Raw genomic sequence first — 24,818 nt, 5'->3', positions numbered from 1 at the left:
GTCTGGATTCTCATTAGCTTTTCTGAAAAATATAAAGGCATGGAGCTGAAGTTATATGAAAACATTCTATCTAGAAACATCTTAACTTCTATTTTTCAGTTACCAAAGATATTTAAAAGAAAATACCTTTACTCTTTAAAAATACTAGTCCTTATTTTCCTTCTAATTCTTCACCTGAGTAGTCTCTCCAAAGAGCATGATTTACAAAATGCTCTCTCATGCATCCCTGCGTCTTTCATGTTATTGTAAATTTAATACTTTTCATTATAGATTTTCAACAACTACTACTTGGGGTTGTGTGTATAAATATGTAAAATAAGCAATACACACAGATACATGTTATATATATGTGCATATACATAATTCAGGGTACATTTACATATATAAAGTTGCAAAAGATCCTACGAGCCACGAATTACCTCTAGGAGATTCCAAATGCAGTCCTCAGTAAGTCTCATCTGTAGCACACAACCATTCCAACACAAAGCAGCACAGACAAAATACAACAGGATCAAGCAAAATTTTTCAATAAAGTTTTCTAAAAGTTTGCTATGCTGACAAAAGATGTAAATACTCCAAAGAAAGCACCCCCAAAAGTATATTCTGTCTGCTGAACAAAACGAAAGGTAAACACAAACCCAGCCACTGCTCTTTACTCAGCGATGCCAGGGACACAAAAGCTCAAATGGAAACTTTCATTGTCATGTGGTCTGAAAATATTAAAACAAGATGAGTAAATGACTCCCATGTTAGGATAGTTAGACCTGACCATAAAATCTCCCATTTATATTAGTAGATGTCTCTGACAATTTTATTGTGAGAAATTTATGGGGAAAAAAAAAATAAGTCAACATTACTTTAAGAGTTACCAATCTAAAATTACCTTAACTTTAAGTTAAATGGTCTTAGAAGAGTACCATCAAGGTAAGCAAGGTAAATATTTAAATAAATATAAAACTTCTAAGATAGAAAAACTCAGTATAGAATCAGGGATTACTTTATTAAAAGCTTGTTGCTGCAACTTGCTTGTTGCTGCAACTTGCTTGTTGCTGCAACTTGCTTGTTGCTGCAACTTGCTTGTTGCTGCAACTTGCTTGTTGCTGCAACTTGCTTGTTGCTGCTTTTCCCCATTTATTAAACAAACTGAATAGAATTCAGAACACACTATTGAACAAATGGTAAAAAAAAAAAGTCAACTAGAAGCAATAATTCTATTTGTACACAGCATAAATCAATATACAGTATTGTATGTGAACGAGACTGTGGCTTTAAAATGAATTTTCTGCTTCAAGGCCAACATCTCTACAAAAGTCTGTAGAAGTATTGTTAGGGCAGGCCAACTTCTTTATGATGTCGCATTATGTGCTGGTTCTTTTCTGAAGGTCTTCGGAACCCTTTCTTGCAGTACTCACAACGGTGGGGATAGTCTTTCGTATGAATGGAGATAACGTGCCGTTTAAAGCCTGAGGCATCTGTAGTGCTATACTCACAGTACTCACACTGATATACTTTCCTACCACTGTGTGTCTTCATATGCTTTTTAAGCTCATTCTGTTGCCTAAATCCCTTTCTACATCTCTTACACCTAAATGGAAGATCTTTTGTGTGAACTGAGAGAATATGGCGACTTAGAACGAACGGATCTGCAATCTTAAAGTCACAATGTCTACACTGGTGCATTTTTTTACCCTTGTGGGCAGCCACATGTTTCTTGAGTTCTGAAGGCCTGTGAAAGCCTTTATCACACATATCACACTTATGGGGGTAGTCCTTTGTGTGAACCGAAATTATGTGTCGTTTCAAATCGCTTGAGTTCGAACTCTTGTGGTCGCAATGCAAACACTGGTGTGTTTTGCTTTCTTGGTGGATAAGAGCATGTTGCTGCACCTCTTTGGTATCTGAGAAAGTCAGAAGACAAATGTCACACTTGAATGGCATCTCTTTACTATGCTTAGTTTTTACATGCGTTTTCAAGTTAGAAGAGTCTGCAGACCTATATTCGCAGTACTGGCATTGGTACGGCTTCTCCCCAGTATGGATTCGCATGTGCTTTTTGAGCTCTGATGGGTGACGAAAACCTTTACCACACTCCACACATATATGAGGAAAGTTCTTGCTGTGGACCGCCAAAAGGTGGCGATTCAACAACCCTTGTTCAGCTGTCTCATATTCACAGAATTTACACTTGTGCATTTTGTTGGCTCCTTTTTCCTTATGCACCATTTTGTGAGTAAACAAAGCCCCAGCGTGAGAGAAATGCTTCCCACATTCGTCGCATTCGATGGCCTTCTCTGCCTTGCTGGTCAGCTTGTGGCTCTCCAGGTGGTTGTGTAAACTTATCTTCTTGTTGGTAGTGTAATCACAGTCAGTACAGCGGTACTTCTTCTTGGTAAGGTGTTCAGGATGGTTTTTCATGTGCCTTTTCAAAAAACCTCTCGACTTAAACTTTTTCCCACAAATCATGCAAGGATAGACAGTCAAGGGATGTCCATCAGGGCCAATAATTATTGCTAAGAAAGGAAAAGAAAGGAGCATGAGTGATCAAACCAAGTTCTGTTTTGGTTTCTTCAAGAATTTAAAGCATGTGTTCTGAACATTATTGGGCAAGTACTCCTATGTTAGGCTATTTGCTACTTAGCATCATTCCTTTTACAATTTTTCAACATAAGAGATACAGCAGCCTCATCAAAAAGAGAACCTGGTCTGGAAACTCCATTCAGTATGACTGTACCAACCTCACTCCCTCCAGTTTAAAAAAAAATAAATGAATAAATACGTAACTTCTACCAACTAGTGACTGCAGCTGTATCAATTGAGAAATTGGTGGGAAATTATTGATAAAAACAAAGTTTCATAATCACAGTTTCTGCTTTGGTTATTCTAACAACATAACTTATGTCAATTTACAGTAAAGCTTAAATATGTCTACAGAATTTTAATATGCAAATCAGCATACAAGAATAGACAAGAATATGTCACAAGAACTGAAGTACTTGCCTTGCTGCTCTGTAAAGTATTCCTGCTTTATGCTGACATAATCAGATTCTTTAAATATATTTGGTCTTTAAAAAAAATTAATGCTTCCAACATATTTGAGGTATTTCTTTTCATATCCACATAAAAATCACCCGAGTTTTGAATTTTTTCATCCATGTTTTATCCGCTCCCCCCTTTTTTCTTTTTTTAATCCAAGGAAATCATTCATGAATATCACTGAATTCTTAAAATTATATTTTCAAATTCAATACACAAAAGCGCTACGTGGTCTAGCAGCTAAAATGTCATCACAACACCTTTGGGGATACATACTAGAGTTTCATCTGAGAGCTCGCAAAGCACGCTGCGCTGTGGAACTCATGTGCCCTCACCTGTTTGGTACTGCCTGGAATCAGGTCTTCTCCTTTTCTTTGGTTTTTGTTTAGCCAGTCTGCCAAGCCCAGCAGACTCATCTATGTGCAAGAGGGCACTTGCAGTGCCATTCCGGTTTTCAATTCCATCAGAATTATTACCTAACAATGCGCATTAAAAAACAAAATTATACAGTATTATAAATTATAAAGAATTAGGGACTCTTTATTAACTATAACAACGAAAGTTAGCCATGATACTCATGAATGACAGAAATTCCCCATTCTAGGTAATGGGTTTTATGACCACATTTATTATATAGCAAGACCATAGGAAATGCCTAGCTTCCAAATCTAAAAAACACATGTCAGCATTTTGCCCCATGGCCATGGACTCCCTTGTTGTCTCCCAAAATTGTAAAGTCATGGGCCACATATAATCAAGATGAAAAGTTTCAGCTTGAAAGCCTGTGTACTTCTTGCAGTACTTCCTTCTACGTAATATACACATGAAGGAAATTCCTGTTAAAAATAAAGACAAAAAGTAGACTTTATAATCTTCCTCTACTCTTATGCAAATCAAATAACCCTTACAGGGTGCTGGTATTTCAGATTTCTGAAACCTAAGACCACAGAAACCGTTTTCAATCATGAATTCACGTTCAAGAACCAATTCAATCCCAAGAGCTGCAACACGACTTACCGTAAGCTGCTGCCCATGCTATTGGCATGAAAGTTTTGATTTCATTGTCATCGATTTGCTGTTCGTGCGCGGCAGCGGCTGCCGCTGCGGCAGCAGCATCCTCCTCTCCTACAATCACTTCCATATAAACTTCGTCTGCAATTTCTGCAACATCTGAGTAGAAAATTATAGAAACTTGTGTGACTAGGTTTACAGAGATCACAGGAAAAGATATTTTCACTTGAATTCAGTTAATAGACAAATAGAAAGAAGGTTCACATGTTATATACCTAGAACATAGCTTTCACGTAGTAAGCACTCAATAAATACTTACTGAATGAATCATACATTCCTCGGCTTTTACCATAATGTGCTTTTTTAATAATCTTATTTTTCCATATTCTTTTCCATTATGGTTCATTATAGGATACTGAATATAGTTCCTTAATTTGTTTTTAAAGCAACATTCTAAGCACACATAATAAGTCATTGATGTTTCCCTTGAAATACAGCAGAATAATAATCTCTACAATAATCCTACTTGTTTCCTTCAGATACTGGCCATATTTTTTAAAAAAAGAAAAAAAAAAAAAGAGCTACAGGAACATAAAATTCTCTCCCACAAAAAGGCCACCTACTTACTTAAATCTTCATCTTCTTGCTGAGAGTCGTTGACAGTCATATAAACCATCTTTTCCCTTGGCACACGAATACTGCTATTTTGATCAAGTAGTTCAACTCCATGATCATTCTCAGGCTCACTCTCCACAATGTCTACAGTGCCACCTATCAGAGAAGATGAAGGCTCCAAGAATTTATGTGAAGACTTCATTTCCACCTGTTTCACTTACTACATTTTACATACTTTTCTACTGCTATATTGGAACCCTTGCTTAAAATGTTATCTTCAGAAAAGATTACAAATATTCTCAGTCTAAACCACCAAAAAATAATTAGGTTGAAGTGTTTGATCAGGAGGTATACTATGCTGAAGGTTTCCTCTTACCTAAGTCATCCTCTCCAGGGTCAGCTTTAAAAATGTACACCTTGATGACTTCAGGGCAAGTGCCATCCACTTTACAAGGATCGATTTCCGACTCTGCATCCATGGTCATTCCAGAGGAACCGTCGTGTTCTATTTTGCCAGCATCATCCACTAAAAAGGCAGGAAATACATGACAAATAATAATAGCAGATATTTAAATAAAAGTTACCATTTTCAAAAGCCCTTTTTACAAATATAATCTCTAACTTGATTCACATAAAATTGGATGATTTTTACCTAAACAAGTAGACACGCAGCACATGGTGAGAAATGTGGCTGACTGCTAAGCTAGAGCCGGGTCACGGAGGGCTTTGTACAACCAGGCAGAGGGGCTCATGCTTGACCTTGGTAGGCAGGAGGTTTTTCAGTCTGGTCAGGTGCCACAGTCTCTCAGGGAACTTAAAAACACAGGCCCTCGCCAAGCAGTTCTACAGAATCAGAATTAGCAGGGGTGGGGCCTGATAGACAGATTTAGAGGAACCCTGCCCCAGGGATTCTGATCAGCAGTTTGAGAACTTCTGCTGTAGGTGGTGGGAGACTCATAGGCAGAGCAGTGACAAGGTCAGATCACCATTTCTGCTACACCATGCTGGCCTTGAGAAAGGTGGATTCAAAGGGATCAAAACATAAAGCAGAGATATCACTTTTGAGTCTACTGCAATAATGCAGGTGACAGATGACAAGGCCTCAAAAATTAGGACAGAGGTAGTATGGATGGGGAAGAGGGCTACACTTGAGTCGTATCTTAGGACTGAAATCGCAGAACCTGGTGCCCAACTGAAAACTGAACATGACAAAAGGAGCCAAGGATAACCATGGGGTTTCTGATATGGGTGACTGAATGACTGGGGGAAGAAATGGAAGGAAATTAGAGAAAGTATCTCTCTTCTGCATGTTTAATTAATTAACTTAAGGTCCAAGGGTAACATCCCTAAAAGCTCTAAGAGCCAGTGCCTGTCCCTATCCCTCTGTGATCACAGAACCTTTTGCTTGTTTCTCGCAGAGTATATGATTCACTGTGTTGTCACTAGGGGTGTGTTGCCCCTGTCTTTCCCACTGATAGAGCAGAATCTGTATTTTCATTATTCAGTCTTTTAAGACAGAGTCTGGTGATAGTAGACACTCAGAATACTGATGAATCAATGATTCAAGGAATGACTGAGATGTGAAGTCAGTTGCTAGATACTCAAATCTGAAAGCTGAAGGCTGACCCACAGATTTGGGAGCCATCGGTTCCGTGTTAACTAAGCCTTGAGATCACACAGTGAGAACCTGCAGTGTGAGGAAAGAGTGGGCTGAGGATATCCTAGGGAATGTCATGGTTTAAGGGAGGGACAAGAAGAAGAGTTCACAAAGGAACCTGAGAAGGGAAAGCTGGACAGGTTGGTGGAAGGTCATAAAGGAAGCTAGGGAGTTAGAAGTTCCAAGAATCCTAGTAAGGCCCATGGCAATAATGCAGCATGCACACAAGTCAAAGGGGAATGTCTGCACTGACAACAGTAACCTGGAAGTCACTGGTGTTCCTGCTGAAGAGCAGTATAGTGAAGGCTATATAGGGGTCAGATTAGAGTGGGTTGAGGATTCAATGGAAGGTGTGAATTTCTTCAAAAAGTCCAATTTAAAAATGGAGAACAAAGGGTAGAAACTAGAATGCACTGCAGGATCAAGGACTTTTCTGTTTAATTGATTAAAAATACTCGAGCATGCTCAGTCTGTGAGAGAAAATACAATAAAAAGTGAGAGGCTGAAGCCAGAGAACCTGGTGAAATTTTGGGATCAAGATCTCAGAAGAACAGGGAGAAGATGAAACGAGGCATAAAGATGAAGGAATTTTCCTTAAATAGGAGGAGAAACACGCTATCCTTCTGAGACCTGGGAAGGTAAACATGGATGAGAATGAAGCTTATGTTGTGTTTAGAGATGGGAAAGGAAGACTGTAATGCAGAAAGTTGGAAGAATTCATGGCTGGTGGCTTCAACTGTGGACATGAAACAGGAGGCAAGGGCCTTGGTCACCAGTAAGAGAATGGCAGATGGGTTAAGAGCTTGAGAAGCTAGAGAAAATGAGCTGATCCAGGACAAGCTTACCGATATGAAGGTTCAAAGAGACCAGCTGGTTAAATCCTCTGTGGTTTTTAAGAACAAAGAGAGGTTCCCTGAACTGAATATAACTACCTAAATTCAAGTTATCTTGACTATGCTTTATAAAAATGATTTGTAGAGGGAAAGAATCGACATTATGCCCTTATTTCTGGCCTGATGTGTACTTACCCTTTTTCAAAGCTAAATATTTCTATGACATACCCAGCTGACAGGGCCACTGTTATTTTCTTAAAGGTGGCTTTGGAACTTCAAACTGAGATGGCATTAGAAGGCTGAAGATCTCACCAAACTAGCAGGAGAGTCCTGAATAAATCTGTACGTCTTCAGAGAACTCATCTCTGAATAGTTTGATATTGTTGATGAAGCTTGGCCTCTTTTGGCAAGGTTTGTCAAAACTGATTCTAACATGTACTGGAAAATCAAATGTCCTTGTGTTTACAAAGAACAAAGTCAGGCTAGCTGTTTTTGCATATGTTAAGTTTGTTGGTACTCATAAGATAAAACCTCTGATGACCAAAATCCAACCATTTTGGAGCTTGCAAAATGTCATGCATTTACCTGTAACTTAGAGTAAGACATTTCTGTTTGCTTTCATACATGTGTGGGAAACACATCTGAAATATACAGACTTACCAAAGCCTAGCAAAGCTATTCTATTATTAGGCAAAAGTAGAATTCACCTTCAGATTTTCACCTTGAGAATGTGTCCCACTAACTCAACCTATGAAATTATTCTGAATATGAAATATTACAGAAGTGATTTAAAAAAAAAACAAACATTTTGGTGGTCCTGTTAAATACTAAAAATTTCACTGTGATTTTAAAGTTCCATTAAAAATGAATTTCTAAAAACAGACAAAGAAGGCTTTGATAAAACTGAGTCATCATATGTATGATTTCTGCATAAGTGCCTTCTTCTAATGCTGTAATGAAGAACTAAAGCTTTAGAATAAGGCCTCTCCAAAATAGAAGAGCATAATTTCTGGAAATTAAGACCATTTCTAATAATAACTACCATTTGCATAGCATTTTGCAATTTCCTTAGCATTTCTATGTACTTTTCAATTTCCTTAGCATTTCTATGTACTTTTATTTCATTTGATTCTTACCTTTTCCAGATAAAGAAAGGAAAGCTCTGAGATGATACATGATTTGCCCAGTCAGTAAATAAGTGAGGGGTGGGAGAGAGAGTGAAGAGGTACCTGTCTTTAGAACTCAGACCTCTATTTTCATCTTTTGATTTTTGAAGAAATATATGTTTACTGTATAAAATTTAGTATTAAAAAAAAATCACCAATAGTCTCACTAACCAGATATTGTATCATTAGTTAGTAAATTTTCTTCCCAGTTTTTTCTATTAAAAAAAAAATATTGGCATCACAGTTTCCTCAAGCCTTATATAATAATCATCTTTACATCTCATCTGGTATTTTAAACTTTAAAGCTGAAGAAAAATTTGGCTTATCAACGATCTCATTAGCAATAGCAAAACTATAGCAAAATACAGGCGTACCGTATTCTTAGGTTACATTTTCTCAGAACTTTGTAGAGACTGTTCCACTGTCTTCTAGCACTGAGTATTTCTGTGTGGATGTCCCTATAATACTTTATCCCCAAAGTTCACTAAACATCACTGTGATTATGACTTAGTGGTTTTATCATTCTGTCAACTTCTTGAAAGAAAGATTCAATCTTTATTTCGGGAAAGTTCCTTGAAGAGTCCAATCTTTATTTCAGAAAAATTTCTTCCATTATAAATATTTTTCTAATTCATCAGTTATTCCCTTCTTCTGGAATTTCACTTATATGCATTTGTCTCCTTTATCTGTATCCCATATCTATCCATCTTCTCCATAATCATTTGTATCTTTTTTTTTTTTAACCATTTCATTTTTGTGATTTTCTAAAGCCAGGTGTCCCTCTGCCCCTGGTTATATACTGAGGCATATTTATGCTTATAGTTGTTTCTGTGGTAGCTTTTTTTTTTTTTTTCTGTGGTAGCTTTTATCTTGATCATATTTTTACTTTTCAATTTCTTTCTGAATTCTGTCAGTTTGTTTTCTGCCTCTATTGTCTTGTAATACATTTTTTGAACCTTTGTATCTCTTCTCTGAGTTTTAAGAGATCATGTTTGCAATTTCACTGAGGCTTCAGGTCAGTGCTAACCAAGAGAACTTTCTGCGATGATGGAAATGTTCCATATATCTGCACTAGCCACATGTGACTACTGAGCACTTGAAATGTGGTTGGCGCAATTAAGAAACTATATATTTAATTCATCTTGCAATATATTGATATTAAATAAAATAATATTTCAGAGAGCTGAAGAACATGAATCTTCATAGGGCTCACTATGCATGATAACACAACACATGAAAAAAGACCCACAGGACTTCCCTGGTGGTCCAGTGGGTAAGACTCCACGCTCCCAATGCAGGGGGCCTGGGTTCGATCCCTGGTCTGGGAACTAGATCCCACATGCCGCAACGAAGATCCCGTGTGCTGCAACTAAGACCCGGCGCAGCCAAATAAATAAATAAATATTAAAAAAAGAAAAGAAAAGAAAAAAGACCCACACCTAACTAAACAAAACCCTATGATATTTCAGACCAACAGGGATAAAGAGATGATCTTTAAAACTTCCAGAAGAAAAAGAAACATCTACAAAGCAATGAGAATCAAAATGGCATCAGGCTTCTAAACCAAATGCTGGATGACAATGAAACATGCCATCACAAATTCTCAGGGAAAATTCACTTCAACCTAGACCTCCGTACCTAACCAAGTTATCAATCAACTTAAAGGGTAGAAAAAATACTTTCAGTATACAAATCTAGACTCCTTAGGAAGTTATTTCGATATGTGGTCCAGTAAAATAAGGGAGTAAATCAAGGAAGAACGTGGTATAGGGATCCAGAAAACAGTGGATTAGTCTCAGGAAATGAGAAAAGGAAAATTTTAGAAAAATGTCTGCATTATAGTAAGCCTAAAGAGCAACTAATCCAGAATGGGTCAGAAAGACAGAAAGCTTCAAGAGGGGAGTCACTGGAAAAAGAAGAACTCAAAGAAAAAAAACTGGACAGAGAAGTAAGTCAAACTTGATAGTGTATTTCTTAGAAGGCACAAACAATTAAGAAAGAAAACCCGTGCTATAAGGGCAGAATCAGTCTCAACGACAAAGTCTAATTAAGCTTGAAGTCTTTATATGACCAGTACCCACAAGGAGGACATGGATCAGTCAGTAAACCCCAGCCTTTCAGAACCGGAAGCTACCTGAGAGATCTTGAAACAGATTATTTTCTTAATTTGAAAGAAAAATAAAGATGATTTTACTTCCTAAATAAGTTACTTCAAGGGACAGCCTGAATACACACATCTTTTCTAAAGGTTTAACAAGACTGCCAGGTTATAAATGTTAGGATGCCTAGGTGGGAAACCAAGCCTTTTCATAAAACCGTACCTCAGTATTGCTGCTGAAGAGAGAATTTGGTTCTCTGAACCAAGAGCCTATTCTAACTTACTCTGATGAGTCCAACAGTCATCTTACTACCTAATCACTTCAATTTTTTTTTAACCTCTAAACCAAAATCCAATCAAAAGAAAAACTATAGAATAAAAACTTGGTATTCGACATCCTTAGGGTTCCGGTGTGGGCGTGTGGTATTGGATAGTGAAGACACCATGGATGGGTAGTTCCTCCTAAAAGGATACCTAAGCTCACGATCATCTGTTATGTCCCAGACATTGTGGTGGGTAGTTTCGCTATATTTTATCATGAAATCAATGACAACAACCCCAGGACTTAAGTGTTTTATCTCCGTTTTACAGATGTGAAACCGGAGCACCTAAAAGACTAACATGCAAGAAGCATTCTGCCAAGGCAGCAAGTGCTCTAGTAGATAAACACACTTAAAAGTTCACTTTTAGACCTCCCTCTCTTACCTTCCTCTTCAAGAACCCTCCTTCTGAGGTTAAAATTTCATCTTAATTTTATTATATAGCCTATAAAAGATTTGAAAGAATTGGTTATAATCTGATCTCCTTTAATTCTTGAAACTTTCCTAGAGGGGGTCAAAGGCTTAGTGAAATTAGCCTCATTCTGTAGACAGGGAATTAAAGCATCAGAGACATTCAAGTGCCTATCCTAAGTTACAGTGATCTCCAGCATGGTGTCAGAGATATAATTAATGAAAAATATTTGCCAAATTGCACTCAATTGGTCTAAGACCCCTACTTGATTAAGAACTAGTTAAGCAAGAACTGACTTCTTAACAAATTCAGGGGGAAAAGGAATGACTATTACAATCCCACCCTCTGCCTGCCTTTACCCCAAAATCCCCTGATGGGACAACAGGAAGGTCTTGAATGAAGCCAGTCCAGAGTTAGTCTTGCTAGCCCAATGGATGCCACCAACAGAGAGACTCTGTGGATAACACCAATGGCCAGTAGTTACTGATAGGCATGCTTTGTGCTGGATGCCTGGTGCGCATGACCTCTAATTCTCACAACCACTCTGTAGGTCAGGTAGTATTACTGCCTTTTCACAAATAAGGAAACTAAGGCCAAAGTGAAGTCAGTAACTTGCTGAGCAGCAGGAATGGCATCCAAGTTGAAGGCTGGCTGACTCTAAGCTACAGGTGCTATTTCCATACACCACGTTGCTTCTCTAGGATCTCTATCAAAGGACAGCCATGTTCTCTCTCTCCCTCTCTCCTCTCTCCTCCTCTCTCTCCACTGACCAACTCCATTATCCCACCAAGTAATCAGAGATCTGTTCCAAGGGCAAGCTATCAGACAATTTTTATCTAGGTCTCAAGCAGATAAACAGTAAATATGAATCACAAGGCCAATCTGAAGCTCCAACTGCTTCTAAGACTTACAAGATGTAGACTTTTTAACACAATCTTTTTTTGTCGTGGGGAGAGGGAAGGACTACAACATCTTTACCTTATTTGAGCACTTTATTCTTAGTATAAATCTGACATCCTGATTGGACGTTAAACTGAGAGCTTAATTCACTAATTTTAGTGTTGATTTCTAAATAAATTTCAGAATGCCTACAGTAAAGACAATAATTTTAGATGGATTAACACAAACCTTTTTGAATTTTACCAGAACAAGCTAGACATCTTCTCTAAAATAGTCTTAGTTCAATAAGACTTTTCTCACATTTCAGAAATATTCCCATGTGGACATGTATTTTTTAAATTCTAAAATCTTATTGTGGTTTATCAAATGGTTTAAGGATGAAAACTGATAGAGTGCATACATTAAAAAAATGGGGGGCTTCGCTGGTGGCGCAGTGGTTGAGAATCTGCCTGCCAATGCTAGGGGACACGGGTTCGAGCCCCGGTCTGGGAAGATCCCATATGCCGTGGAGCAACTAGGCCCGTGAGCCACAATTACTGAGCCTGCGTGTCTGGAGCCTGTGCTCCGCAACAAAGAGAGGCCGCGATAATGAGAGGCCCGCGCACCGCGATGAAGAGTGGCCCCCACTTGCCGCAACTAGAGAAAGCCCTCGCACAGAAACGAAGACCCAACACACCCATAAATAATAAATAAATTTTAAAAAAATGGTAAGATACATACACATGCAACAATCAGCCCACAGAACAAAGGAATAAACAAATATTTTACCATGTCTCCTGTACTAATAGCCCCTAGAATCAATAAACAAGTCATTAGATTGTACTAATCCTCAGAGTTTATGCATTAAACATATAGAGATTTGGATTTATTTATCATTCATTCCCCGAACAACTTTTTATTGGATGTCTACACTATGACAAAAGTTGTGCTTAATTAGGAGCTAACATCAGATCAACTGGTCAAAACACCTAAACTAGAAGGCCAGGGCCACCACACTCTGCAACCGCGGGGTGCCGCTGACACTGTGGCTGTACAGTGGACAGCGGCAGGCAGCAACCATGTATACAGACCCTCAGCTTGTCTAATGTGCTCCGCCTCTAGTGATGGTTTTACCATCTGCCCAGCTGCACAAGCCAGAAGCCTGAGAGGGAGCTGCAAACCCTCCCTCTTCCTCAACCCTAAATTTAATCCAAATCCTACTTTCTAAGTATGTCATGAAGCAGTTTCCGTCAAACTCTACTGATAGAACCTTATTTCAAACCATCATCATCTGTTCCTCAGCTGGACTACTACAACCTCCTCCCATAGTGTACCTTTTTGGTTTCTGATTTTACTCTTACCTTGTCTGCTCTCGACAGCGCCGTTAAGGTTACTTTTCTGAACTGTAAGTCTAAGCATGTTACTATTAATCTGCTTACAACCCTCTAACAACTCCCCACATCAAAAAGGCAGAGCAGGTTTCTTAGTATATTCAAGAGCCTTTATTATGACTGTGCCCTTCCCTATTTTGCCACTCACGTCTCATCATTTTCTCCATTCACCTCATCAGAGACATTATTTGCACCCCAAAGAAGAAGTCTCTGAACACTCACAGATCTTTCCCAGCTCCCTCCAAATAAACATGCTCTCCTCTCTGCCATTCCTCCCTCCTCGGCTGCCCACTGAACATTTCATTCCCCCTTCAAATTAAGTTCACCCCACGTTATTTTTTAAAGATGTGATAATGGTATTACTGTTTCATTTTTTTTAAATTGTTATCTTTCAGAACTATATACTGAAATACTTATGAATGAAATGACGTGCGGAATTTGCTTCAAAACAATATAAGAGGGAAGGAAATGCACAGGAGTAGAGATGAAATAAATTCAGTTATGTCTTCAACCAAGCTTCCACAGAACTTTGGCTTATAACACTTTCATAGCATTTAGCTCACCCTAGTGTACCCAAAATTTCCCAACATCTTTTCCCTTAGTGCTTCCAAAATGCTTTGTACATCCAGTTATATATCTTTTCACACTAAACTGTAATTACCTGTTTCTGTTTGTCTTCTCTCCAGGACTGTGAACTTTTAAAGTCAGAGGCTTTCACTGTTTATCTCTAACAGCTAGCACAGTTCCTAGCTTATCGTGGCTTATCAATAAATGTTTGAGAATAAAGATACAAGAAAAAATAAACATGGGCAAGAGTATAAAAATAACAGTTTATATACAATTCCTTTTTCTCATGTAAACATAAATTTGAAAAAAATAACATTTCTGAGGTAGAAAAACAATGGAAAAGGGTTTGGAGGCTGTCTGGGTAGATTCTGCTATGATGGGTTAAATAAGAAAATGTTTACGCCCCCTCTAAATTATTTCCTAACGTCCTTGAAATTGGGTATTCAGTAATACTGCAAATTTTAGTAAATCACTGGAACTCTATTTGCCTCTTCTGTCCACCAATAAGCACTATTTATCCCAAACTCTACTGCTCTGTAGTATTAACTTTATATACACACACATATGAAGAAGGGCAATATGAGAGTGGGGACTAGACACTTTGGAATAAAACACACTTGATTTCAAATGTTCACCCTAATGCTAGTTGGATGTGTAACTTTGGACAAGTTACTTAAACAGAGCCTCAGTTCCCCAATCTGTAAAACAGTGGTAACACCAATGTTATAAGGTTGCTATAATTAACAAATTATATAGTAAGTTCGGGCACAAAGATATTATTTACTGAAGGTTTACTATTACCTATTTTTATTGTTACCAACCTGTTACAAATCTCCAACTAAATAATTCTTGGGATAAAAAAGCTTAAGTTTAAAAAATTTTTAAAAACTGTCCATATTGACTTGATAACAATCAAACCATAAACACAATCCTAAACATTTTTCCCCAAAAAGAGAACTGTATTAAAAACAAACCTCACCAAACAAACTTAATTATATCTTCTGATGGAAATTCCCATTGACTCAAGGGCCATTAGAAGATGGGTCTGAGAGCATTTTGCACACATTAGTACCTGAACTCTTTCTTGAAATATTAATTCAAATGGACTTAAATTATATATATATATATATATATATATATATATATATATATATATATATACTACACCAAAATAGTTTAATAAGCATTAGTTAAGAACTAACCAATCTAATGATATATTAACATTCAGCTTTTATAAAAGCAGTTGCATACTGCAGAACATGGTGTTTTGAATACAATCTTATCTTAGTGAAAAGGTCTTTGACCTTAGAATATAAAAACAACTAAATGGAGAGAAGACAGCTATGTTATTACTCCACACTCACTGTCATCAAAAAGTTTTATTAAAGTTATGGTCTGCACCAAGTAAAATTTCCAAGTTTACAATAAACATGTTAAAAATGTTGATAAACTTTCACTTAACCCAACTAGTTTAAAGGTTCCAAGATTAAATTATTTGCTATAATTTTTGTTAATGTTTGTCTTCTTTAAAACTGCTTACCGCGATGAAGAGTGGCCCCCGCTCGCCGCAACTAGAGAAAGCCCTCGCACAGAAACGAAGACCCAACACAGCCAAAAATAAATAAATAAATAAAATTTAAAAACAACAACAACAAAAAACTGCTTAAAATAACTGAAAGCACATATTTTATTAAAATGTGTATTAGAAATGAAGCACCATAAAAGGTTTACATTAGAACAGAGACTCTCTGCCAAGTGATCGGGCTTTGGCAGGAGAAGCCCCATACTCCAGAGGCATATTAGTTGTTTTCTTTGATGTTACTATCAACAGTAAGCACACATACCCAAGTATACTGGTTTTCCATAAGAACACACTATGTTGCCATAACTTATTAATTTTGCTAAACCTTTAAAAACTCACTTATGGATTTTTGCCTGGCCTTTAAAATTCAGACTTTAATATTTAGGGTAGTAAATTTTGCAAATTCACTACCCATTTCTGATAACATGAAAACAGTATAAGGATAGACATATAGCTCAATGGAATAGAATTAAGAGTACAGCAATTAACCCCTCACCCTTTACCGTCAATTATTTTCAACAAGGGTGCCAAGAACATTCAATGGGGAAAGAACAGTCTTTTCAACAAAAAGTGCTTAGGACAACTGAATACCCACATGCCAAAGAATAAAGTTAGCTCCTTACCGCACACTATGTACAAAAATAAACTCAAAATAGATCAAACGCCTAAACATAAGGGCTAAAACTACATAATTCTTAGAGGAGAAAACAGTGTAAATCCTTATGACCTTGGGTTAGCCAACAATTTATTATATATGACACCAAACACATAAGCAACAAAAAAAATTACAGGCATGCCTCATTTTATTGCACTTTACAGATACTGTGTTTTTTACAAATTGAAGGTTTATGGCAACCCTGGGTCAAGCAAGTCTATCGGCGCCATTTTTCCAATAGCATTTGCTTACATATATTTTGCTTCTTTTCGAGTCTCTGTGTGATATTTTGGTAATTCTCACAATATTTAATATTTTTTCATGATTATTATATTTGTTATAGTGAACTGTGATCAGTAATCTTTACTGTCACTACTACGACTACTGAAGGCTCAGATGATGGTTAGCGTTTTTTAGCAATAAAGTATTTTTAATTAAGATATGTACATTTTTTTAAGACCTAAAGCTATTGCACATGTAACAAACTACAGTATAGTGTTAACATAACTGGGAAACCAAAAAAATTCGTGTGACTCGCTTTACTGCGATATTTGCTTTACTGTAGTGGTCTGGAATCAAACCCGCAATATCTCCAAGGTATGCCTGTTTAGATAAACTGGATTTCATCAAAACTTAAAACTTTTGTACATCAAAGGACGCTATCAAAAAAGTGAAGACAACCAACAGAATGGGAGAAAATATTTGCAAATCATATATAAGGGATTTGCATCTAGAATATATCAAAAATTCTTTCAACTCAGTAAAAAAAGACAAATAACTCAATTTAAAAATGGGCAAAATGGGCGTCCCTGGTGGCGCAGTGGTTAAGAATCCGCCTGCCAATGAAGGGGACACGGGTGCGAGCCCTGGTCCGGGAAGATCCCACATGCCTCGGAGCAACTAAGCCCGTGCGCCACAACTACTGAGCCTCCGTGCCTGGAGCCCGTGCTCTGCAACAAGAGAAGCCACCGCAAGGAGAAGCCCGCGCACCGCAACGAAGAGTAGCCCCCGCTCACCGCAACTAGAGAAAGCCCGCGCACAGCAACGAAGACCCAACAAAGCCAAATAAATAAATAAATTTATTTAAAAAAAAAAAAAAAAAAGGGGGCAAAAGATCTGAACAGACATTTCTCCAAAGAATATATACAAACGGCCAATAAGCACGTGAAAAGACGCTCAACATCATTAACCATCAGGGAAATGTATATCAAAACCACAAGAGGATACCACACTTCATATCCACTAGGATGGCTATCACCAAAAAGACAGTATTAACTAGTACTGGAGAGGATGTGGAGAAAATGGAATCCTCATTCACTGCTAGTGGGAATGTAAAATGGTGCAGCTGCTTTAGAAAACAGTCTGGCAGTTCCTCAAAAGGTTAAACATAGAATTACCATATGACCCAGCAATTCCACCCCCACATATATACTCAGAAGAGATGAAAACATATATCCAACAAAAACTTGTACACAAATGTTGATATTGAAGTCCTAACAGCCAAGAAGTGGAAACAACCCAAAAGTTTATTAACTGATGAACAGACTAAAATGTATACCCATACAATGGAATATTATTCAGTAATAAAAAGGAATGAAGTACTGATACATGCTACAACATAGACGAATGTTGAAAACATTATGCTAGGTGAAAGAAGCCAGACACAAAGGACCACATATTACAGGATACCACTGATATGAAATGTCCAGAGTGGGCAAATACAGAAAGTAGATTAGGGCTTGCTTAGAGTTGGAGAGGATGGAGAGGGATAATATGAGTGATAGTTAAAGGATATGGGGTTTCTCCTTGGGGAGATGAAAAAATTTCTAAAATTGATCATGAGGATGGTTGCACAAGTTTATGAATATACCAAAACCCACTGAATTGCACACTTTATAAACGGGTGAACGTATGGTATGTGTATGAAAAGCTATTACCAAAAAAAAAGTTTATTTCAAAACTTAAATTGAATCTAGGATTAGAAAGGAACACCTAACTCCCATTCATCTCCTACCTAACTGTCCTAATTAAAAGACATGAGAGATGTCAACAAGACCTAGAGTGACATTTCGTTGATCATATTAGTATCAGAGGCACCCAAAGAATATTTTGTTTCCTGCAGCTGTTGTAAGGCAGTACCTGACTCATCATCACCAGATCTTCTCCAACTTTCCCTATTGTACAAACTGATGTTTCACAAAATAGCATCTTGACTATGCAGCTGCAAAGTGAAACTGTAGGAGGGTGAAGACCACTGCAAAGAAATCAGGGATGCCTGGCAGCTGTCTCAGATTCATGGAGAACTAAGAAACAATTTGAGTAACAAGTGGACGATTCAAACACTCCACCTTTCAGAGAGCCAGAAAACTCCTAAGTACCATAAAGCAGTGCTACCATATCTAGCCTGACCAGAACCAAGTAACAGCCACAGCTACTGGTAGGGAAGAAATGTGTCATTAATACCTTGGATGAGGCGTGATGTCCACAGACTTTCAGCTATAGCATTCATTTATTCAACAAATACTTCACATCTAATATGCCAAAGGATTTGATGGGGAATATACATAAGTAGCTAAGATGCAATAGACAGTTCCTGTCCTCAAGAAACATACAATCAATTTAGAAGCAATCACAACATCTAGAGAGCAAAGACTAGCTGAAGAGGTCATCCTGACCTCAAAGGCAGCTATACTGTGACAAAGAGTGTTTGTGGCAATGTACACTACCCATGACACTACTACTTGCTACTTTATCATCTTTTTAAATGAGACTTTCAGAGGGAAGAAATCTGTCAAGAAGGACCCTAAAAACTTTATAAAAGCTGTTTAGTAGACTCTTAGCTTCAATGACTTACTGAAATTTTTAAAAAGAATATTTGCACATCTGTTCATGTTCGTCTTTGACCTATAAAGTGATGAATAAATATCATAGGAATTCAGAGATACTACCATCTCTCATCATATTATGAAGAGCATTAAAGTTGACTGCTAATAATGGCATCTCAGCATTCTCCATCACAGATAAAATCAGGCCATAGTTCCTCTATGTGCTTACTACAAAGCCCTTCTCAATCCTGAACTTCTGAAATCAATATAGGTTTTAAGTTAAAATGTAGCATAAAAGAAGTATCTTTACTGGGAAGCAGACAAGAGAAAAGCTAGTTAATTCCAAGGCATTCATCTGGTTTGATTCCAAAGCCAACAGTTTAAACATGATCATTACTTTGAAGGGAAAGGGGATGATGGTATGGAGTGGGGGGAAAGAGTGAAGAAGTGTCTGTATAACAGAGAAGATAAAAGATACTACCAAAAGTCACCATCCCTAAAACCAATCCAACCATTTCACTATAGTGAAATAGGGGGATAAGAACTTGTATATGTGTTCTTTGTATTCTTTGAGCTTGGATGTGATATTCTATTTTTAAAAGAAAGAAGAAAGGAAGGAAGGAAGGGAGGGAGGGAGGGAGAAAATAAAAAGTAAAGGAAGAAATTATTGTATTATTAAAATATATATTTTATGTACATATATAAAATATACTAAAATACAGTACAATAGCAGTTTGTGTCTATCTGTATTTACTTTTTCAGGAACATTAAAATCTATATCAATTAGCACAAACACAGAGCCTAAAAAAAAAGATGACTATAAATAAAATTTTTAATAAAAATTTTGTAAGTCTGAGCTCTAATACAAGAATCTACTACACTATGTCAACCATTACTAACGAAACGTCTGGTTTTTTGGATGACTTTCTTGGAGGGTTGACTTCCTAAAAGAGTAATAAAGGTAAGAGACAGTGTGCAGCTGAAGGTCGAACTAATGCCATGCACTTTACTCCTTAGCTAACAAGTTTAAGACAGAAAGGACAGAAAAGGGAAAGAGAAGTCAAGAACAGAGTGCTTTCTCAAGTATTTCACCAGATCCTCCTCCCCTCATAAAGCACAATGAACCCAATTCCCTCCTTTCTCCAGCCTTGCCCCTGGGTTGCCTGGTCGTGGGATAGAAAATCCGGCAGTTATATTTAAAAATAGCATTTTCATTTAAATAGTGCATCTTACATACAAACTTAAGTCTCCCAATCTCAGCTGGCCCCTGCAGTTCGTTCAGCAATCTGTAAGTTCTCAGCTTCCTGCCCTGGCCCATCCCCATACGACATAGGCTTTTCAACCCTTTGCCACTACCCTTCAGCTCCCACCCAACCTCTGCAAGTCCTTCTATATTAGCAGGTGAATTTGCTACACAGAGAAAATAGCTCCCAACATTCAAACACTCCTTTTAAACTTACTGTCCCAGGCTCTCCAATTTTCCTGATCCTTAACTGCCTTCCTGTCTCAGAGAAGGGGACTCTTTCTCTCTAGGACTCACCTACCAGCCTTCCACCACTGCCCTGGACCCTACTCCGTTCCTCTTCTCTGGAACCTGCTCCAACTGTTAGTCCTTCCTATATCTTCAGTCTCTGTTCAACTGTTTGTGTCCTGCACCTGTAAACCCATATGTATGCTCAACACACTTCCACCATCCAGCCAACCATCAAAAGCTGTACTCTTGCTGCTTCTGTCCCTTCACTGACCAAAACGGCAATTTATACAAGCTGCTTCACCTACTCCACCACTTCCACCAACTTCTCAATCCATTACAGCTTATCTCCTCTATCTCTTCTCCACTGGCCCATGCTTTATTGAAACTATTCTAATTAAGATACCAATAACTTTTTATACAATTTTTTAAGGTTACTTTCCATTTATAGTTATTACAAAATACTGGCTATATTCCCCATGTTGTACAACACATCCTTGAGCCTATATTACACCCAATAGTTTTAATCATAAAAAATTTAAAAATTAAAAAAAATAAAGTTGCCTTTCCACAAAAATAAAACAAAAAGGATAATTAAAAAAAAAAAAAGATACCAATGACCTCCTAACTGCCTAACGAAAAAGCCCACTCCCTCCTCAGTAACTAACACTCTTAGAAATTCTGCTTATCTTTCACAGTGTTAAAAACGTTCTAAAGATTTTTCTCCTCTTCCTCTTCCTAAAACCTCCTGATTTTCATGAGCTCTTATCTGCCTACTTCTTAAATGCCCAAAGGATCCATACTTGACACTCTAATTTGACAAGCACTCTCTGGGGACCACCACCCATTTCCACATAGGGTACTACCTATATTCTGTTGTCCCAAATTTCTTCCTCTAGTCACAAACTCTCTCAAAAGCACCAAATTCATATTTTCAACTGCCTACAGAAAACATCCACCAGATTGTCCCCAGCAAGCAACCTAAACTTTTAACAGGTCCTGAAACATTTTCTTTCCACCAAATCTATTCCTCCTCCCAGGTAATGGCATAACCAGGCACCCAATCTCCCACGGCAGAAACCTTAGTGTCCTCCTTGAATTCTTTCTCCCTCAAATCCTTACCCCTATTCTATCTATCACCAAATCGCATTCATTTTACTTCCTAATCTCTCTTAAATCCAGCTCCCCTGCTCTACTCCCATTACTATGAAGGTACTTAGGATCTTCTTTACCTCATGGAGGAACCATTCCAACTTCTCTCTAGCACTAATCTCTTCTCACCTATTCTTATTCCTTATTACTACCAGGATTACCTTCCTAAAATAAATTCAAACTTGAAACAGGATATTACATTTTTCCTTGTCAGAGTGGCAAAAATTAAAAGGGAAAACAATACCCTATGTTGGTCAGAGTGTAGGGAAAGGGACATTCTCATAAACTTGGTGGGTGGAATTATATTAGGCAAAATACCGAAGCAAATATAACCAGACTTGTAAATATGTATACCCTCTGATCCAGCAATATTATTTCTAGAAATTTATTTTAAGTAAATAAACAGAAAGTGCACAAAGATATGAGTATATCCTAAAGTTCCCATTATTCCCAGCAGAAGCCAAGACCTTTTTGACATACTATATACCATTTGCCTAGAATGGCTCCCTCCTATCCATGTCCTTCTTCATCCTGCAAAACTAGGAACTCATCCTTGAGTTCAAAGGTCAGCAACTCCATTCTGTCTCCACAGCAATTTAGTCACACCTCTGCATCACAGTGTAACCTATCTTTCTCTCCCACTGTAGACTGTAAGCTCTCCAAGGACAATGGTTTTGTGTAATTTTTATTTAGCACATATCCATATTTGCACTGTCTAAAAAAATGTCTGACACATAGTAGGGGCACAGTAAACACGTGTTGAATGAAGGCATTTTCCTCCTCTTTACACGAAGAACTCTCTGATTTCCAGAATCTTAAGAACTTTTAAAAGGTATTTCCTAAAATGCTGGTGGACTCCAATATTTCATATTAAATTCCTGTTTTATAACAGGTGTTCAAGCAAAGCAAATGGTCTCGTGCATTTACATAAGCAAATAGTCTGTGAGTCTTTATTTGTTTGAAGTTTAGTTCCTAGAGGCATAATTAGAATTTCCATACTGGGTCAGAACTGTGGTCTATCTAACTGAGGATTAGGATCCTCAGGATCTCTGAAAGTGGTACCAAGAAATAAATTGTAAGAAGACATAGCTGTTCTCCCAGATGTTAGAGGTGTGTTCCAAAACACCTTACTTTTCTTCAATAACCTAGTATGAGTCCATCATACTTGAAATCATGTTTTGGAATATTTGTTTAAATACTATGCCAGAGCTCTTTTCCATGCTATCTGTTATATAAAGAGCATTTTACATATTATATAAGTACATAGTATTACATAAGTAGTACTGTACATCCATATACAAGAATATAAGTAGTTTGGGTATACATTTTTCTCTAAGTTGAACTCCTTTTAAGTTTCAAGAGGGTTCCTAATTCTAATGAAGGCTGGTAACAGCCTAATCACATCCTCCATGATTTCACAAAGTTCAGTTCTAGTCCTTTCAATCTTTGATCTCTAGACTGAAGAAATCTCATCTTTCTACTGTGTCCTTACAGAGAAATGATTCTACTCTGTACCATTCCACTTTTCTTAATTTTGAGTTATCTTACAGGCTCCAAACTGAAACAACAATGAAGAAAGGTCTATGAGATTTAATTTTATAGAAGTCAAGAAAATTTCACCCCTGATATAAGTTAGGAAAGACAGCCTTCAAAAACACCTTTGAGGGGGCTTCCCTGGTGGTGCCGTGGTTGAGAATCCGCCTGCCAATGCAGGGGACACGGGTTCGAGCCCTGGTCTGGGAAGATTCCCACATGCCGCGGAGCAACTGAGCCCGTGAGCCACAACTACTGAGCCTGCGCGTCTGGAGCCTGTGCTGCGCAACGGGCGAGGCCGCGACAGTGAGAGGCCCGCGCACCGCGATGAAGAGTGGCCCCCGCTCGCCGCAACTAGAGAAAGCCCTCGCACAGAAACGAAGACCCAACACAGCTAAAAAAAAAATAAAATTAATTAATTTAAAAAAAAAAACACCTTTGACAATCACTGTACCCCAAGACTTACAGGAAATCATAAGGTAGTCCTCACAGTTGCTTTTGTCATCATCTTGCTGGTCCACAGGAATCCCATTGGCATCTATGATTGCTTCAGAGGCACAATCTGCTACCAATACTTCTTCTGACACTACGTCAGCTGTCAGAGGATCAGTGACGATCTCTGCCTCTACTACACTATCATGAACAACGTGTTCAACATGTCCAACATCAGACACATGTATGGATTCACTCGTCAAGACGTGTTCTGGCATAGACATTGAGGCTGAAGTAATATCAGAAGCTAAAACATCATCTGGGACTGTGCAATGTGCTAAAGAAACTTCTTCGGTTACATCTGAGTCCAGCACTTGCTCAGGAATGATGACCGTTTCAGATACATCTGCTTCTTCCATGATATCTGGACATTGAACATCTTCTATAACAACGTCCTCGATAACATCTTGGATTACAACTGAGTCTGGGTCATCAGGAACAAAGTTATGCACAGTTATGTCTGAATCCACAACATCTGAAACAAAAACAGTTTCTTGTACTTCCACAACAATTTGATCACCATCCATGTGTGTAGCATCAGCTCCTTAAAAAAAAAAAATTAAAATCACAAATTTCAGGTAGACATGCATGACTACCTCAACTAATGTAAATGTTACTTAATTTCTACCAGGAAAACAGACTAGCTCCTCAGTTGTCTCAAACATTAAGATAGATTAAAGAAATAAAGAGAGAATCTATTTTTGAATCATATCAGAAATAGAAATTCTTAATACAAGAACTTTTATACTCATCCCAAATCAATTAACAGGTAAGGAAATAAAAGAAAAACAAAGTAACTGAGGCAGTCACACACACAAAAATATATTCATGAAAGTAATATTCTAGGCTGACTAAAACTAAACCCATATGCATAGGTACTTAAGGGATGATTATAAAAATTAATAAGTAAAGCAACTTCAGGTGGCAAATATACCATTTTCCTTCATTATATGTTTTTCACTTCTTTCCCTTCTTGCTCCATCTCTCTGTCAACTCATATTTTTTTCTCCTGTCCATCTCTCCCATGTTTGCTTTTACTTCCCTTCATTTCCCCCTTCTCCTCCTTTGTTCTAGAACAATATCCCACCAATATCCTCCATTTATGATTATGGAAATTCAGAAACTA

At 37.7% G+C, this 24,818-nt stretch overlaps 1 protein-coding gene across 1 annotated transcript in view; it reads right to left on the bottom strand.

Moving 5' to 3' along the window:
- Positions 1 to 1,259: 1,259 nt before the first annotated feature.
- Positions 1,260 to 24,818, bottom strand: part of ZFX (zinc finger protein X-linked) — a 54,405-nt gene continuing 30,846 nt past the window's right edge. The window contains exons 3-8 of the mRNA XM_061179548.1: positions 23,667 to 24,236; positions 5,036 to 5,185; positions 4,672 to 4,815; positions 4,051 to 4,203; positions 3,369 to 3,509; positions 1,260 to 2,510 (exon numbers count right to left, since the gene is read on the bottom strand). Coding sequence (XP_061035531.1) covers positions 1,327 to 2,510; positions 3,369 to 3,509; positions 4,051 to 4,203; positions 4,672 to 4,815; positions 5,036 to 5,185; positions 23,667 to 24,236 — 2,342 coding nt within the window. The 3' untranslated portion in view covers positions 1,260 to 1,326. The remainder of the gene's footprint in view (positions 2,511 to 3,368; positions 3,510 to 4,050; positions 4,204 to 4,671; positions 4,816 to 5,035; positions 5,186 to 23,666; positions 24,237 to 24,818) is intronic.

The sequence above is a fragment of the Eubalaena glacialis genome, chromosome X (genome assembly GCF_028564815.1).
Source record: "Eubalaena glacialis isolate mEubGla1 chromosome X, mEubGla1.1.hap2.+ XY, whole genome shotgun sequence".
In the NCBI taxonomy this organism is placed as follows: Eukaryota; Metazoa; Chordata; class Mammalia; order Artiodactyla; family Balaenidae; genus Eubalaena; species Eubalaena glacialis.
This window is presented reverse-complemented; position numbering and strand designations above follow the sequence as displayed.